The sequence below is a fragment of the Pipistrellus hanaki genome (assembly GCF_964339955.1).
Source record: "Pipistrellus hanaki genome assembly, chromosome: 20".
NCBI classification, from domain to species: domain Eukaryota; kingdom Metazoa; phylum Chordata; class Mammalia; order Chiroptera; family Vespertilionidae; genus Pipistrellus; species Pipistrellus hanaki.
Genome location: NC_140522.1, coordinates 12,843,643 through 12,861,970, shown reverse-complemented (window position 1 = coordinate 12,861,970; position 18,328 = coordinate 12,843,643). Strand labels below are relative to the sequence as shown.

Below are 18,328 nucleotides of genomic sequence, written 5' to 3'. Positions count from 1 at the left end.
AGTAGGTAGAATTTTTTTAAGGCAAAAGTTACAAGACTTAGTAAAGGCTTAAACAGGGAAAGTAAAAAAGGGGGAAGTTCCAAATATAACCTCTAGGTTTCAGCTGAACGCACAGCGAAGCCATTCATTAAGACAGGAGCCACTGGAAGGGTCTCTCTCCCGGGATGGGGTTATGAGGTGGATCTCGAACCCGTGAAGTTTGAGGGGCCTCAGGCATCTAAGAGGAGATGTGAAACAGGCACGAGAGGTCAAGAACAGGAGCCGCCGCCGAGGGAAGACCTGGGCTGAAGGTAGCCTCAGTTTCCTCAAACATAACATCAAACCGGGACGAGTACTTACCGCGAGCGAATGAGGGTTAACGAGCAAACGCAGTCACCCAGCAGCTGGTCTATGGCAGCTTTTGGCCCCGAGGACGCCAGGCCAGCTACTGGCTGGTTTGTTAGCTCGTTAGCCCCCGGACTCAGACTGGCAGAGGGGCCTGTCGCCAGGCCCCGGGTCCCTTCTCAAGCTTCCGCTCCAGGTTCGCTAAGGATGCCTCTTCCCCACAGTCAGCCCCATGTAAGCGAGTGGTACCATGGCTGACGATGGCACTGAGTGCCAGCCGGGTGAGGCCTCCCTGCTCTGCACAGCTGTCGGCTGGCTGAACACGCTGTGCCACCCATGCCATCCGGATGGCACAAAGGACAGCGAGGTAGGCAGGTGGAGAGCAGAGCGCGGCTGGAGTGAACACCGCTGGGCACACACTTCGGTGACAGTGGTAAGGGGGTGGCAGTGGTCAGGGGGTGGCAGGGGTAACGGGGTGGCAGTGGTAAGGGGGTGGCAGGGGTAAGGGGGTGGCAGTGGTCAGGGGGTGGCGGTGGTCAGGTGGTGACAATGGTCAGGGGGTGGCGGCGGTCAGGGGGTGGCGGCGGTCAGGGGGTGGCAGGGGTAAGGGGGTGGCGGTGGTAAGGACCCACCGAGAACCCCTCTGAACAGAGAGGCCACAGTCACTGGGATAACGGCTCTCGTGGCGGCCACTTCTAAGAGGTGATGGAGAATCTCAGGGCCCAGATGGTGAGGACCTCGGTGACAGCCGACGGCTCAGGGCCCCTCCGCATGGCATGGGGGTCGTCCTACATCGCCGCCAACCGTGCTCGCCACCCCGGAAGCTCCGGGTGCCCACAGCTCGCCCTGCCCGCCCCTCTGAAGTCAACAGGACGGAATTATATAAAACGGAAAGGCCAGCTCCGGCCACTCCAGCCCCGTCTGAAGGGCTCCGACCTGGGACCTGGGGCAGGTGGGCGCCCATCCCCCGGGGAGCGGGCTCCGGTCCTGGGTCCCCGCCTCCCGCACAGGGGAGCCCCATGGGCACGGCCGCCCTCCCGGCCCCCTCCCCGGTGCCCTGGCCCGCAACGGGCGGCGCGGGGCCCGGCTCCGGGGGTGACACGCCGCTCCCCGCACCGCGTCCCCCGCGGCTTCGCTTGTTTACTTGCTGGGCGGGCGCGGGTCCGAGCGGGGGCGCCGCGGGGGGGGGGGGGGCCGGGCCCGCGGGTCACGTCCGTGGGGAGGCCCCGCGCCTGAGGCCCCGTCGCCGAGCAGCGGGCGGACGGGCGCGGGGAGGGCGCGGGCGGGCGGCCACCTGTGGTCCCCGAGGCCCCGCTGACACGGAAACGCTTCCCGCGGGCGGCGGGCGGGGGCCGGGCCCGGGGGCAGGTGCGGGCGCGGCGGCGCGGGCCCGGGACCCTCCGCCCGGAGTTACATAACCCGCCGCCCTCCGCGCCGCCGGCCGGGCCCCCGCCTCCGCCCGCCCCGCGCCGCGGCCCCCGCTCCGCGCCCCGCCGGCCCCGGGCTCCCTCCCGGCTTCCGGCCCCGGCGCTCCCGCAGCCCCGGAGCCCCGCAGACACCACAACAAAGGCGGCGGCGCGGGGCCGCGGGGGCACCGGGGCCGCGGGGGGCCGGGGGCCGCCCACCCGCCGGGCGGGGGGCACGGGCGCCCGTCACGGCCGGGGCGGCCCGCGGGCGGGCGGCCGGCGGGAGGAGGGGGTGCCCTGCGGCGCTACTCACTCTCGTCCGGCAACTGGTCGAGCTCCGCCATCTTGAACGAGCCGCGCCGCTTTTTCAAAGGCTGCCCGCCGCGGTGCATTGTGGGGCGGGGCGGCTGCGAGGGAGGTTCGAATGCGAGCGCGGCCGCCGCGCCGCCCGCCCGCCGTCAGCGCCCGCCGCCCGCCTGTCCCCGCCGCCCGCTCCCCGCCGCCCGCTCCCTGCGTCCCGCTCCCGCTCCGCCCGCCGGCCCCGCTCCCCGCTCCCCTCAGGGCCGGGCCCGCCGCTGCGGAGGGGGCCGGCGGGCGGAGCGGCCTCGCCCCGGGCCGGGTCTGAGGAGAGGCCGGGAGCGCGGGGGGCGCCGCGCGAGCTCCCGAGGCCGCCGCCCCCGCCCGCCCGGGCCCCCGGCCCCGCGGGCGGCTGGCGCTGAGGTGAGGAGCGCGGGCTGTTTGCTCCGCGGGGAGGCAGCTCGGAGTCCGCTCCCCCGGGCCCCGCACCCGCGCTCCCGGTCGCCGTCCCTCCTCCGGGAGCCGGGAGGGCAGGCCGCCGCCGCGGGCCCGTCGGGACTCGGTGGCGGTCGGGACCCCCTTCCCAGCGGGGCCGCGCCGGGAAGGGAGGCCGGGAGCTCGCGCTCCGCCTCCCGGGGGCGCGGGCAGCCGTGCGGGGCCGGGGCTGGCGGTGCGGGGAGCTTCGTCCCGCCGGCGGCCCCCAGGGCGGGCGGCCCGGGGTTCGGGGCTGCGGGGCCCGGTCCGGCCCGCGAGCGGGAGGCGCTGGCTCGGAGCGGAGGCCGAGGCCAGGCTGTCCTGAAGGCGGTGCCCGTGCCCACGGCGTGGAGAACGGAACCGGGGGTCAGGGTGAGGCCTCCGGGAGGAGGTGTGCGGGCTGGCGGGCTCAGGGTCCGAGGCCTGGCTGTGATTCTGGCTGCTGGTGTATAACCTCAGGTTTGTTTTTGTTTTTTGTAGTCTTTTTTTTTAACATCAATTTTTAAAATATATATATATTTTTATTGGTTTTTTACAGAGAGGGATAGAGAGCTAGAAACATCGATGAGAGAATCATCAATCAGCTCCCTCCTGCACACTCCCCCCCCCCCCCCCATGTGCCCACAACCAAAGTACATGCCCTTGACCGGATTCAGGCCGTCGCTCTATCCACAGAGCCAAACCGGCTTCGGCTCAGGTTTGTATCTTAATTCCTCAGTTTCTCAGTCTGAAATGCAGACAATAGCAGGGTTGTCTTGAGGATTAAATGAGTTGATGGATGAAAAAAAGCCTGATAGGATAGTTTCCCGCAGGCATTCTGGCCCACATGTTAGCTGTTGCTTCCCGCTTTGGAATAGGGGGTGCTGTTAGTGGCACCAGCTTTGTGCCTTGGGTAGCTGGTGGGGAGGGGGGTGGGAGGGCAGGATGTGAGCAGAGGTTTAAAATTTAAACGTTACCCAACACATTCTCATCTCCTTTGAGAATATAAAAAACTATTGACCCCTGATGTCGGCCCCTGGGTTGGAGTTGGGGGTGAGGTGGGGAGAAAGTAGGATACTATCAATTGGAGATGAAGACAAGAAAAGAAAAAGTCAACCCTCTGAAAATGAAAAAACAGAAACAAAAGCAAAAGTCAGGGGGCGGAAATAAAAGTTTGAATGTGACCCCCGGGCGAGGTATGGTTAAGCCAAGGCAAATCCTAAGGCGGGTTTCATACACAGTACAGGTCTGCTGTCAAGTATTTTCAGGCCACTCCCGGCAATCTGTATTTTAGACAAACACCCTCCTGAATGGGTTTTCACACTCAGGCCTACCCCTTATTACCTGTGTGACTGCAACATTCCTTAGCGATTATTCTCAAAGAGCTGCTTTACCGGGTATTTATGTGAGTGTTTTAAATCATCTCCTTACTTGATTCTCCCCAAAACCTGGTTACTTGTTCAAGGACAACATCCGCCAGGTGATAGAATCAGGAATCTGGCCCACTTTTCTCCATTTTCTCCCTCTGTGATGTTAGGATAACATCCATCAGAGGGCTGTTAAATATTAAATTTTGTATTCCAGCTTCCAATGGCATGTCTGTATAAGTGTCATTGCTTAAGAAAAAAAAAAACTGGACAAGGACACTAAGCCATGAAAAATCTAGATAAAAATACACCATAAAAAAATAAGCAGCTACATTTTAGGCATATCAGGGCTGATCATTTCCTGTCCTGTGGCCCATTTATCAAATATTAAGTTGTTTCTGTGTAAACTTGTGTGCCCCAAAGGACATTATCAAGAATGCAAAGAGAGCCCTTATGGATTTGGCTCAATGGATAGAGAGGTGGCCTGCAGACTGAAAGGTCCCAGGTTCAAGTCTCATCAAGGGCATGTATTGTACCTTGGTTCCGAGCACATCTCCAGTGGGGGGGGTGCAGGAGTCAGCTGATCAACGTTTCTCTCTCATCAATGTTTCTAACTATCCCTCTCCCTTTCTCTCTATAAAAAAAATCAATTTTTTTTTAAAGAATGCAAGGAGACAACTTTCAGAATGGGAGGAAATACTTGCAAATCATATATCTCATAAGGGACTTACTAGTATACATAAAATATGTAAGAAAATTATATCCAAAATAATACAATTAAAAATGGGGAAAGGCTCAAAAGAAGATACAATAAACCACTATGCACATGAAAAGATGCTCAACATCATTAGTTATTAGGGAAATAAAAAATCTAAATCACAGTGAGATATGCCCACTAAGGTGGCTATAATCGGAGAGACAGTAACAAGTATTGGCAAAGGTGTGGAGAAATTGAAACTTGTCCACAGCTTGTGGGAATGTAAAATGGTGCAGCCACTGTAGTAGTTCCTCAAAAAATTAAACATAGAATTACCATATGTTCTAGTAAAGGACACCTAGCACACAAAGCCACTCTATCAACACAGGCAAACAGCCAAAATGTAGAGACAAAGAAACGGGTCACAAATGAAAGAAATGGAGGATATAGAGTTCAAAACCACGGTTATAAGGTTTTCAAAGAAGTTTCTAGAGAACACCGATAAATTTAATGAGACCCTCGAGGATATGAAAAAGGGCTAACTAGAAATTAAGCATACACTGATTGAAATAACAAATAATATACAGAGATCCAACAGCAGACTAGAGGATCGCAAGAATCAAGTCAAAGATTTGAAATAAAAAGAAGCAAAAAACACCCAACTGAAAAAGAAAAAGAATCCAAAAATATGAAGGTAGTGTAAGACTTTACGCGTACCAACATCAGAATTATGGGGGTGCCAGAAGAAGAGAGAGAGCAAGATACTGAAAACCTATTTAAGGAAATAATGACCAAAAACTTTCCCTACCTGGTAAAAGAAATAGACTTTCAAGTCCAGGAAGTGCAGAGAACCCCAAACAAAAGGAATCCAAAGAGGACCACACCAAGACACATCATAATTAAAATGCCAAGAGCAAAAGACAAAGAATATTAAAAGCAGAAGAGAAAAACAGTTACCTACAAGGGAGCACCCATACAACTGTCAGCTGATTTCTCAACAGAAACTATGTAGTCCAGACGGGAGTGGCAAGAAATATTCAAAGTGATGAATAGCAAGAAACTATAACCAAGATTACTCTACCCAGCAAAGCTATCATTCAGAATTGAAGGGCAGATAAAGAGCTTCACAGATAAGAAAAAGCTAGAGTTCATCACCACCAAACCACTATTATATGAAATGCTGAAAGGTATTCTTTAAGAAGAGGAAGAAGCCGAAGCTGGTTTGGCTCAGTGGTAGAGCGTCGGTCTGGGGGACTGAAAGGTCCCAGGTTTGATTCCAGTCAAGGACATGTACATTGGTTGCGGGCACATCCCCAGTAGGGGTGTGCAAGAGGCAGCTGGTCGATGTTTCTCTCTCATCGATGTTTCTAGCTCTCTATCTCTCTCCTTTCCTCTCTGTAAAAAATCAATAAAATATATATATATTTAAAAAAAAGAGGAAGAAGAAAAAGGTAAAGATAAAAATTATGAACAACAAATATCTATCAACAAGTGAATCTAAAATTCAAGTGAATAAAAGATCCAATGGACAGAATAAACTGGTGAATATAATAAAATCAGGGGCATAGAAAGAGGGTAGACTGACAATCCTCAGGGGGAAAGCGGTTGGGGGGGGGGTGGTGCTGGAAGAGACTGGACAAAAAAAATACACCTATGGATAAGGACAGTGGCGGGGGGCAGGGGGGACGGTAAAGGTATTGGGAGTGGAAACTAAGTGGAGATGAGCTATTGGGGGGGGTGACAACTGAAATCTGAACAATAAAGATTTATTTAAAGAAAGAAATGAAGTACTAATACATGGTACAACATATGTGGACCTTGAAGAAAACATTATGCTAAGTGAAAGAAGTCACAAAACACCACATATCGTCTGATTTCATTGATATGAAATGCCCAGAATAAGCAAATCCATAAAATAGAAAGTAGAATAGTGGCTGCACAACTCTACATATACTAAAAACCACTGAATACATTTTAAATAGGTGAATTGTGTGGTATGTCAATTATAATAATAAAAGGGTAATAAGCTAATTAGATTGACGTTCCTCTGAATGAAGCCAGGGTTGCCAGAGAAGCCTAGGTCTGTGTGCCAGAAGAAAGTCCGTGCCAGCAGCCACAGGAAGGAAGGCCTATTCTTGCACGAATTTTGTGCATTAGGCCTCTAGTATCTCAATAAAGCTGTTACAAGAAAAATAATAAAATATGAAAAGATTTGTTTTTATAATTTTTGGTAAGCACTTTTCTAAGGCATGTAATGAAGATGCAAAGTCAGAGACACTTGGCTGGGCCACTTTAAACAACAGTTACAATATCAAACAGCTTTCCTTCCTATTTTGTCTTTTCTGCTAAACATTCTACTTACTATTCTGCATACTACGCTAGAAAGAGCCACTGATCTTCCTGTGGACCCAAGATGCAAATTGCATTCTTGGGAGGTCCTGTTTCTTCTTTAAAATTGATTTATAGAGAGAAGAGAAAGAGAAACATCAATGTGGGAGCTAAACATTGATTGACTGCCACCCAACCAAACTCGCCACAGGGGCCAGGGGAAGAGATCCTGTATCTTTAGAATAGTCCAACCCCTAGGAGGGGCATCAAATACTTGTTTCCTCTGGAACCCACATAAAAGCATCATTTGATCTAAAAAACAAAACAAAACACAAAAACAGAAAAAACAGAGGAAGGATCCTTAGACCTATTTCCTAAGATGGTAGTGAGAATTAGATGATTTATGTAAAATATTTGAAGCAGATCCCCCCCCCCAAAAAAAAACACACATACACATAAACACCAACTCCCTGCCATTCTTTTCTATAACCTATTTCCCTAAATGGTACCCATAACTCAATGTTGTTAATTATATTTCTTTTTTTAAATATTTTTTTGTTGATTTCAGAGAGGAGAGGGAGAGAGAGATGGAAACATCAATGATGAGAGAATCATTGATTGGCTGCTCCTGCACGTCCCCCACTGGGGTTTGAGTCCGCAACCTGGGCATGTGCCCTTGACTAGAATCGAACCTGGAACCTTTCAGTCCGAAGGCTGACACTATCCACTGAGCTAAAGCAGCTAGGGCTGTTAATTGTATTTCTAAGACACAGCCCTTAAAGATACTATGCTTAGGCCCAGTCAGCGTGGCTCAGTGGTTGAGCGTCGACCTATGAACCAGGTCACGGTCAGGGCATATGCCAGGGTTGCAGGCTCGATCCCCAGTGTGGAGTATGCAGGAGGCAGCCAATCAATGATTCTCTCTCATCATTGATGTTTCTTTCTATCCTTTCCTCTCTGAAATGTAAATAGATAAATGACAGATAGATAGATAGATAGATAGATAGATAGATAGATGTTAGATAATAAAATAAAGATACTATGCTTGGCAAAACTTACTGGTGCATCTCAGGTTACTTGTGGAGGTCTCTGTTTTTCAGTCTGTAAAATGAAGCCAACGTTAAGGAAGATCGCCACTTCTGTTAGGGAATAATAGCAACCTCTTTCATCAGATACCTTGTGTAATAAAATATGAAAAAGTAGCCCTGGCTGGTTTGGCTCAGTGCATAGATCATCGACCTGTGGACTGAAAGGTCCCAGGTTCGATTCCAGTCAAGGGCATGTACCTTACCTGTCAGAATGGCCAACTTAAACAAATCAACAAACGACAAGTGTTGGCGAGGTTGTGAAGAAAAAGGAACCCTCGTGCACTGCTGGTGGGAATGCAGACTGGTGCAACCACTGTGGAGAACAGTGTGGAGTTTCCTCAAAAAACTGAAAATGGAACTCCCATTTGACCCAGTAATCCCACTTCTAGAATATATCCCAAGAAACTAGAAACACCAATCAGAAAGGATATATGCACCCCTATGTTCATAGCAGCACAATCTACAATAGCCAGAATTTGGAAACAGCCGAGGTGCCCGTCAGCAGATGATTGGATCCAAAAACTATGGTACATCTACACAATGGAATACTATGCTGCCATAAAAAAGAAGGAATTCTCATCATTTGCAGCAACCTGGATGGAATTGGAGAACATGCTGAGTGAAATAAGCCAATCAATGAAAGAGAGACACCACATGACCTCACTCATTTGTGGATAATAACATTATAAACTGATGAACCAAGAGACAGATATAGAGACAGTAAAGCAACAGGCAGACTGTCAAATTACAGTGGGGAGGGGAGGAAGATCTAGGGGAGATAATAGATCAACCGAAGGACTTGTGTACATGCATATAAGTACAACCAATGGACATAAAACTCTGGGGAGGGAGGGTATGAATGGGAGGAAGGAAGGGGGGCAAAAAAAAAATCAATAAAATATATATTTTTAAAAAATACTTGTGAATAGATTGGTGAAGATAATGAAAACATGTATTCATTTCTCTGGGTGCGTTTTTAATTAACATTTCTTTGGGAAAGTATTCGCTGTATTCAATTTCATGGGGAAATAAAGTAGATTAAAAATTGAAGAAAAAAAAAAAAAGGGCATGTACCTTGGTTGCAGGACATCCCCAGTGGGGGGTGTGCAGGAGGCAGCTGATCAATGTTTCTCTCTCATTGATGTTTCTAACTCTCTATCCCTTTCCCTTTCTCTCTGTAAAAAATCAATAAAATATATTTTTTTAAAAAATAAAATATGAAAAAGTTATGGTTATCCCACGGAAGGAAAGTAGAGAGAGATTTCCTCATACAGGAACACAATCACTGTCCAGAATTTTCTAAATGAATGGGGAACAGCAACTAGGGAGCACATGCGAACAGGCTTCCCAAAGAGCCTTGTCATCAGAGCTGCCCAAACCAGAAAGCTCAGATGGCTCAGCACAGTGGATTTGTGGATTCTACCCCAGAAAGAGCTGGAGTCTGCCTACATGATCGGCTCACGCTGAGAGCCCCACCCAAGTCCGTTTTGGACTTCTTGGTACACATGCCAATAATATTTGAGAACAGAAAGATTGTTCCTTCTGGACATGTATGTGCCAATGGGATGTAAGGAAACAATAACAGCTAGATAATAATTGGCTTTGCTTTCTTTTCTTAACCCCGATATTCTAAGTAATTTAATAGGGTAGAATTACCCAGTAGTTGGTCAGCAAATATTTACCTAGTCTATGGCAGGGGCTAGGTAAAATTCAATGCGACATTGTGATTTCATCACCTAATGGAAGACACAAGTTCTATGAGTAACTAGAGGCCTGGTGCATGAAATTCATGCATTGGGGGGGGAGGGGAGCGATCAGCCGGGCCTGTGTCCTCTCACAGTCTGGGAGCCCTTGGGGGTTGTCCAACTGATGGCTTAGGCCCGAAGCCAGCAGTCAGACATCCTTAGCGCTGCCATGGAAGCCAGAGAGCTCCCACCACTGCTGCTGTACTCGCCAGCCATGAGTCTAGCTTCTGGCTGAGTGGTGCTTCCCCTGTGGGAGTGCACTGACCACCAGGCAGCAGCTCCTACATTGAGCGTCTGCCCCCCGGATGGTCAGTGCACGCCATTGCAACCGGTCATTCTGCCATTCGGTCTATTTGCATATTAGCCTTTTATTACATAGGATTACAGTTAGTGGGAGGAGTGCTATCATAGGGTTGTAGGAGCAGAGTGAGCGAGAGGTTTCTCAGGGACATATGGTCTCTGACTGAGACCTGAGACTGAGGAGAAGTTAGGAAAAGGAACTGGGAGAAGAAAGTAATATTATTGGCAGAGGGTCACGGGCAAAAACCCAAAGTGAGGGGTTATTCCATGAACATTAAGTAGTTCGAGATGGCTGGAGAGTTTAAGAGATGGCAAGAAGGATGCCTAGAGAGAGAAACAGGCTCACACACAGGTTGGGGGAGCTTTTAAAAACTTTTCCTGAAGTGTGTTTTGGTAGCTATGGAGATATGGCTCAGACCTCCTGCTGTGAGGAGTGTAGTTGGCCAACAGCCTCCAGCTGCTGCGCCCTAAGATCTGACACAGCATTCGCGCCAATGCCAACTCTCCCGGCTGCTCCTAGGCACTGGCTGCGCGTGGCAGAGCTGCTCTCCAGGCCACTCCCACCCAGCGGGGCTCCTGTAACAGTCACTCTTTGCTCTGGGTCCGGCATGCTGGGCGACCCTGGGCCAGGCTGTAGGAAACATTAGATGAGGTTCTGTGACCCCCTGACCTGTGATTCTCTGCAGAGCAGGACCTACCAGCTTGTCAGCATTGATGAGTGATTGTTGCTCTCAGTGGAGCCTCGGGGATTTCAACAACGAGGCTGGCCATGGAGCTGGCCTCGGCCTGCATGATCGGCTCATGCTAAGGGAGCCCCACCCAAGTCCGTCTGGACTTCCTGTACTCGTGCCGGTGACTGTTTGAGAGCTGGAGACAAAAGCATCCTTAGTGGCCCAGCAGTGGGAGGACACAGTAGCCTGCGCCCGAGACCCCCAGCCCTGTGGCTGCATCACTTCTGCTGTGAGTACTGAACCCTGGGCCTGTGAAAGCTGTTCTGTGCTGAGTGGACCCTAACGTAAGTTCTGGGCTCTGGGTGATCATGATGGGTCAGTGCAGACTCGTGGTTTGTGTGCCGCTCCGGCAGGCATGGCGTGAAGAGCCAGCGGGTCCCAGGCCCCAGGCCAGTGCTCTGCGATGATCCCGCGTCCTTCCAGGACCTGGGTCTTCGGTGCCTGACAGAGGGAAGGCCCAGACAGGTGAAGGACTGAACACAGAGTCTGAGTTAACATTGATAGCCGCTGGCCTCGTCATCAAATCCCCCTTTTGAAGATGGGGTGGAGACAGGAGGTAATCAGTGGAGTCCTGATTGACGTCTGGCTTAGGCGGCCCAGGGGTCTGTGAGACACACTTGGTGGTCATTTCTCCAGGCTCTGAGACTGGAACCTGGCATTTGGAATAAGCCCCCTGATTGAGCCCTTGGACTGTGTGGTAAGAGCTATAATGGGAAAGGTAAAGAGGTAAGAGGAACCTCTGAAACTCCATTCTGCCTTCCCCATAAAATCTATGTATATAAAGAGGTAACATGCTAATTGGTCCTAACGGTGTCCCAGTCACAACTGGTCAAAGGTGCATACACCCAGGAGATGGTGGGCAAGGACAGGGGCGGGGATTTGCGCCACCTGGACATGAGACTGGAGGGAGGGGCATCAGGATGGGGACAGGGCCTCTGTAGAGAGCTCTCAGCACTCCTGCTTCAGGCTCTGAAGGCGTAGGGAGGAAGGGAGAGCACATAGGCAGTTAGGGGGTTTAGACTAGGAGGGGCAGTTAGGGGGATCAGACAAAGAGGGGAGAGCAGTTATGGCCATCAGGATGGTAGGGGAGCAGTTAGGGGCATCCGGCAGGTAGGTGAGTACTTAGGAGCCAGTGGTTCTGGATTGCAATAGGGACCCCAGATTGGAGAGGGTGCAGGCCAGGCTGAGGGACCTCCTGTGCACGAATTTCATGCACTGGGCCACTAGTCTACACTAATAAAAGAGAAATATGCAAATTTACCATATCTCTGTGGCAACCACCAGCCAATCAGGAGCAAGTATGCAAATTAACCCAACAAAGATTGAGGGTTAATTTGCATACGCAGGTACACAGCAAAGACTGAAGGCTCCGGCCCAAGTGAAGACTGAAGACTGAAGAAGCTTGGCTTTTCCGCTTCGGCCAGAGTAAAGGCCTGCGTCCCAGGTGCTGGAGGAAAACCGGTGCCGGCAGCCAGGGGAAGGAAGGCCTATTGCATGAATCTTCAAGCACCGGGCCTCTAGTATTAAATAAACAACAAAGTCAAATCCTGGGAGTGGGGATAGTAAAGATTAGTGCTACCATTAAAGGATGTTGTGCCTGGCTGGTATGGCTCAGTGGTTGAGCATCGACCTATGAACCAAGAGGTCATGGTTTGATTTGGTCAGGGATGAGCCTGGGGTTGCAACTCGATCCCCAGTAGGGGGCATGCAGGAGGCAGCCGATCAATGATTCTCTCTCCTCACTGATGTATCTTTTTATTAAAATATATTTTTATTGATTTCAGAGAGGAAGGGAGAGGGAGAGAGAGAGACAGAAACCTGTTGCACATCCAACTTGTCAGCAGTTATTTCAGAAACGTTAACTCGAGTCTGTTGTGTCCTGAAGGCCCACGATCTGGCTGCAGCGGAGGGTCGCTCAGCTCTCAGACAGCAAGCACCCAGCCGATGCTGCGGGCTTACAGAGCCTCTCCTTGGGGCCCCCACATTTCCCTCTTCACAGCTACCCATGACGGAGCAGGAGGGGCCACGCCACCGCGCCTCTCCTGTAGGGACTGCAGAGTGGGTCACTCTCCAGGCAGCTACAAAATAAGGCAGAAAGTGTCCTTTCCTCTTCCCACGGTTCTGCTCTGCGGCTAGAAGCAGCAGCAGCCAGTCCACAAGGAAAAGAATGGGGTGTCCTCGCGAGAGGGCGCTGGGAGAGGAGAGCTGCCGGGCCTGCCCACAGGGCTCCCGCCTGGTTCCACCCCTGCCTCCCTGGGGCCTGGCTGCCCGGTGCTTGGAGCCCAAGGCCTCACTCACCTGTATTTCTGTGCTGTGGTTCAACTAACCTCACAGGTGAAAGGGTGGGTGCCAGGAAGGAAGGTTAGAACAGGTCAGTTTACTTAGGAAGGGAGAATGTGGGTGAATGTTGGTCTCATTTATTTCTACAAATAGTTTGTACCATAATCAACTTTAAGAATTTTTAAATTAAAGCATAACATATAATTAGTAACGTACACAAGTCTTAAATATATAAAATCTTGGCAATTTTGAAAAAATCAACTTGCCCCGATGGTGTGGCTCAGTGGTTGAGCGTCGACCTATGAACCAAGAGGTCATGGTTCAATTCCCAGTCATGGCACATGCTCAGTTGCGGGCTCTGTCCCTGATTAGGGTATGCAGGAGGCAGCTGGTCAGTGATTCTCTCTCAGTATTGATGTTTCTAATTCTCTCTCATTTCCTCTCTGAAACAAAACAAAACAAAACAACAAAACTAACTTTGTTGAGGTAAAAGTTATAGTTATAGCCGAAACCAGTTTGGCTCAGTGGATAGAGCATTGGCCTGTGGATTGAAAGGTCCCAGGTTCCATTCCGGTCATGGCATGTACCTTGGTTGCGGGCACATCCCTGGGGGAGGGGGGTGTTGCAGGAGGCAGCTGATTGATTATTCTCTCCCGTTGATATTTCTAGCTCTCTATCCCTATCTCTTCCTCTCTATAAAAAATCAATAAAATATATTTTTCAAAAAGGTATAGTTATAAAATATGCACCTTTTAAGTGTAGTTTGGTGAATTTTGACACCTACTAGTATGTACTCATCACCATACATTTCCATCACCAAAAATGTTTCCCTCATTCTCCTTGGCAAACAATCCCATCCCTGCCAGTGCTGGACAGCCACTGAGCTGCTTTCTTTCTTTTTTTTAAATATATTTTTAGTGACTTCAGAGAGGAAAGGATCGAGATAGAAACATCACTGATGAGAGAGAACCATCAATCAGCTGCCTCCTGCACACCCACAGTGGGGATCCAGCCCACAACCAGGAATTGAACTGTGACCTCCTGGATCATAAGTCGACACTCAACCACTGAGCCAGGCCGGGTGGACTGATCTGCTTTCTTTCCTTTGGGGATCTTGATGCTCTAGGTCAGCAATATGTCTTTGGAATTTACCCATGTCGTCACCAGTACCAGTTCAACCCTTTTCCTTGGTGGCTAGTGTTCCCCTGCATGGACATACCACCGTTTGGTTAGTTACCTGCCTCCGGTGCATGTGTGGATTGTGTCAGTGCTGGTGCATTCTGAGTAATGCTGCCAGGAATAACATGTGTGTACAAGTCTTTCTGTGATTCTGTGTTTTCATTTCACTTGGTTAAAAGCCTAGGAGTGAGATGTCCAGGTCACGTGGTCGGTGCATGTTTAACAGAACCTACCGAAGTTTTCCAAAGTGAGCAAGCCATTTGCTACTCCTATCAGCAATGTCCGAGGGCTCCAGCTGCTCTGTACTTTGTCAGCATGTAGTACTGTCATTTTTTGTTTGTTTGCCATTCTGACAGATGTGAGGTGATATTTCTAGATTCTTTTGTGATCAAAGAACATAACTCTATTTTGTTTCTGTCTATTTATTTATTTATTTATTTTTAATCCTCACCTGAGGATATTTTCCCATTGATTTCCAGAGAGAGTGGAAGAGAGAGGGAAAGACAGAGAGAAACATCAATGTGAGAGAAACACATCGATTGGTTGCCTCCTGCACGTGCCCAGACCAGAACCCTGGCCAGGGAGGAGCTTGCAACCAAGGTACGTGCCCTTGACCAGAATCAAACCCGGGACCCTTTGGGCCACAGGCCAACGCTCTATCTACTGAGCCAAACCGACCCGGGCTGTTTCTGTCCTTTTATTTATTTATTTATTTATTTATTTATTTATTTATTTATTTATTATAATCTCCAAGCCAGGAGCTTCGAGATATATATATATATATATATATATATTGTTGATTTTCCACAGAGAAAGAGAGAGGGATAGAGAGTTAGAAACATTGCTGAGAGAGAAACATCCAGCAGTTGCCTCCTGCACACCCCCTACTGGGGATGTGCCCGCAACCAATGTACATGCCCTTGACCGGAATCGAACCTGGGACCTTTCCGTCCGCAGACCAAAGCTCTATCCACTGAGCCAAACCGGTTTCGGCTGTTTCTGTCCTTTTAAATGTGAGACTTATTTTATGCCCAGGATGTGGACCATCTTTGTGAATGTTACCTTTGCACTTGAAATGAATGTGTATTTTGCAATCAGTTAGGTCAAGTTAATGGATCATTTTCAAATCTTGGCCTATCGATTTTCTCTCTACTTGGTCTATCAGTTACTGAGAGGTGATTGCTTAAATATGCATCTGTAATGGTGAATTTGTCTATTTCTCCTTTCGGTTCTGCCAGTTTCTGCTGCCTATAATTTGAACTTCTGTTATCAGAAGATAATGTTTAGGGCTCTTATCTTTTTGATGAATGGCCCTTTGTCATTATAAAATGATTTTTTAAATATCTCTGGTAGTATTCCTTAAGCTTTCTTTATCTGGTATTAACTTAGATTGCTTGTGATGAGTGTCTACAAAGTACAGCAGTCCCCCCTAATCTGCAGGGGATATATTTCAAGATCCTCCCTCCTGCCCGCGCCCCAAGTGGATGCCTGGAAGTGCAGAGAGTACCAATCCTACATACATGATGCTTTATTTTCCCCTACACTTATGTACCTTTCCACGCAAAGTATTTTATGGCTTCTCTTCGGCACTCCAAGTTTCCAGATCACTCCTCTTGCACTGTAGGGCATTATTGAGTGAAATACTGTTACTGGAAACCAGCCCTGTATACTTCCACAGCTGACTGGTAGCTGAGGTTGCTGCTACGTGAGCACTGGGTGGGACAGGCTGGACAAAGGGATGATTCGCCTCCAGGCAAGTCAGAGAGTCATCATGCTGCTCAAAACACTGGGCGATGTGAAACTTTTGAATTATTTCTGGAATTTTCCATGTAATACTTTCAGACTGCAGTTGACCACTGGTAACTGAAACTGTGGGAAGCAAAACTACTGTTTACCTTTTCAAATAGGTGAAACTGTCTGTATTCAAAGTACACATCCTTAGTGCATAGTTTGGTCTTGCTCTTTTAATCAGCCTGACAATCTCTGACTTCAGTGGAAATGTTTAGATCATTTATATTTAACACTAGAGGCCCGGTGCATGAAATTTGTGCACAGGTAGGGTCCCTAGGCCTGGCCGGTGATCAGGACCTACCAGGTTCCCCACCCCATGGCCTCCCCACCTCCTCCTTCACTTGCTCCCCATCCCTGCAGCTGTCTGCCTGCCATATTCCGTGCTGCCCCCAGTGGTCAGCATGTGTCATAGCAAGCGATGGAACTCCTGGTCTCCTGGTTGAACTCCCAAGGGGACAATTTCGCATATTAGCCTTTTATTATATAGGTTAATTATCATATGTTTGAATTTTAGTTTGCCATTTGATTGTTTTCTGTATGCCTCATCTATTCTTTGTTTTTTATTTTTTGTTGCTTTCTTTTATTTTTTATGATTCCATTTTTTTCTTCTCTATTGACTTATTAACTATACCTCTTTGTTATTTCACTTTTTCTGATTGGTTGGAAGTTGCCATTGACTACAGAGCTGTAACTCGCCACAATCCCGATGCTGACGCTGGGTCCTCCGTGGGATGGCCCTCGGCGGTAGAGCCTTGTGGAACCCCGGAGCACTCCCTGCCCCTCCTGCCTGTGAGCACAGAGGAGGCAGGCCTGCTGGACACCCAATCTGGACACCTTGATGCTGGCCTTGTCAGCTCCCATACTGTTTGTGAGCCCCCGGTCTGTGGTGTCTGTTAGAGCAGCCGGGACACCCTAAGACAGAACTCACCTCTCTCAGGACAGGCTCTGCGCGGCTCTGCAGGGTTTCATGTTAGAGACACAGCACAGCTCAGGTCCCCGGTGCAGACCCCTGGTAACTGAAACTGCGGGAAGCAAAACCACTGTGCCGGCTCCTCGTCTCCTCCCTGCAGACCCCACAGTCCTGACCCCACAGTCTGCTTCTCCGTCAACCCGTTTGCCGGTTGGTTCAGCCACCAGTCACGTGCCTCCTTTGCAGGACAGGGCGCTCGCCAATGGCCTTTGGAGGCAGGCCCTGGCCCCGGGTCGCAGTGTGCCCGGGTTACCATGCCACCGGCATAAGCAGACACAGCAGGCACATGGCGTCTGTGTGCTTCCTGCTCGCACTCCCCCTCTGGCCAGGGTCTGTGTGTCCGTCTCCGCTGCCTCGGTTCTCTCATTCTAACCTTCCGTGGGCCTGTGTGCTCAGGAGATTACACTCCGTCTCACTGATTGTTAGCATTTGTACCTCCTCAGTGACTCAGCACCTTCTCTTACTGAATTTCCTCCTGGGTTTCTATTCCTCCCACACGCGTGTATGAAGTTCGGTCTGACTTCAGCCCGTGGCTCTCCAGGCCCCTGCCCTCCTCTGCCCTCTTCTGCCCTCCTCTTGTCACACTTGCTCCGCACAGGTTGCTGCGATCCCTTTGATGGGAAAACACACCCAGAGTCACCGAACTTCCGCCTGAGGAAATCTTTTAAGTCCTTCACGCCCTGGCCGTGTGCGCAGTGGTTAGTGTTGATCCATGTGCTGAAGGGTCTCTGGTTCCATTGCCGGTCAAGGGCAGGTACCTGGGCTGCAGGTTCGATCCCTGGCTCCCGGCAGGGCGCGTGGGGAGGTAACCAGACAATGTGTCTCTCACATTGGTGACCTTCTCTCTCTCCCTCTCCCTCCCTCCCACCATCTCTAAAATCAATCGAAAAAATACGCTGGGGTGAGGATTTTAAAAAAGTGGAGCTTTCATAATTTCCAGATCCCTGTGTGGAACCCCTAAGTTAAATGTCTCCACGCTGCTTCCAGCTACAAGAGCTGCACCCCGATAACCCTCAGTGAGGAAAAGTGCAAGGACAGGAAACGCTGGCCTGGCCACAACCTGGACTCCAGTTCAAGCCCTCGAGCCACATTGTGTCTCTCCATTCCTCCTCTTGGGTTTCAGTCCACAGTCTTTGCAGCTCACTTGGTCATGTGTTTCATCCTACAGGGGAGCAGAGGTGTTGAGCCCCTGACATTCACAGATTGGGGAGTTGAGACCCCATTTCAAGAGGAAGATTGGCCGGGACCGGTGTGGCTCAGTTGATAGAGCGTCGGCCTGTGGACTGAAAGGTCCCGGGTTCGATTCCGGTCAAGGGCATGTACCTTGGTTCCGGGCACATCCCCAGTAGGGGGTGTGCAGGAGGCAGCTGAT

General features: G+C 50.1%; 1 protein-coding gene across 6 annotated transcripts in view; it reads right to left on the bottom strand.

Annotated features, from left to right (window-relative positions):
• LIN9 (lin-9 DREAM MuvB core complex component) overlaps window positions 1–2,183 on the bottom strand; it is a 52,568-nt gene extending 50,385 nt beyond the window's left edge. For 2 of the 6 annotated variants that reach the window (XM_084868894.1, XM_084868896.1), the window contains exons 1-2: window positions 2,044–2,180; window positions 114–217 (exon numbers count right to left, since the gene is read on the bottom strand). Coding sequence is in view for 2 of the 6 variants with exons in the window: in XM_084868892.1 (XP_084725018.1) it covers window positions 2,044–2,122 (79 nt within the window). In the remaining 4 variants the exon portion in view is untranslated. Of the gene's footprint in view, window positions 1–90; window positions 218–2,043 lie in introns of all 6 variants that reach the window. The other 4 variants (XM_084868893.1, XM_084868898.1, XM_084868892.1 and 1 more) reach the window with 4 other exon arrangements.
• Between the last annotated feature and the right edge of the window lie 16,145 nt (window positions 2,184–18,328).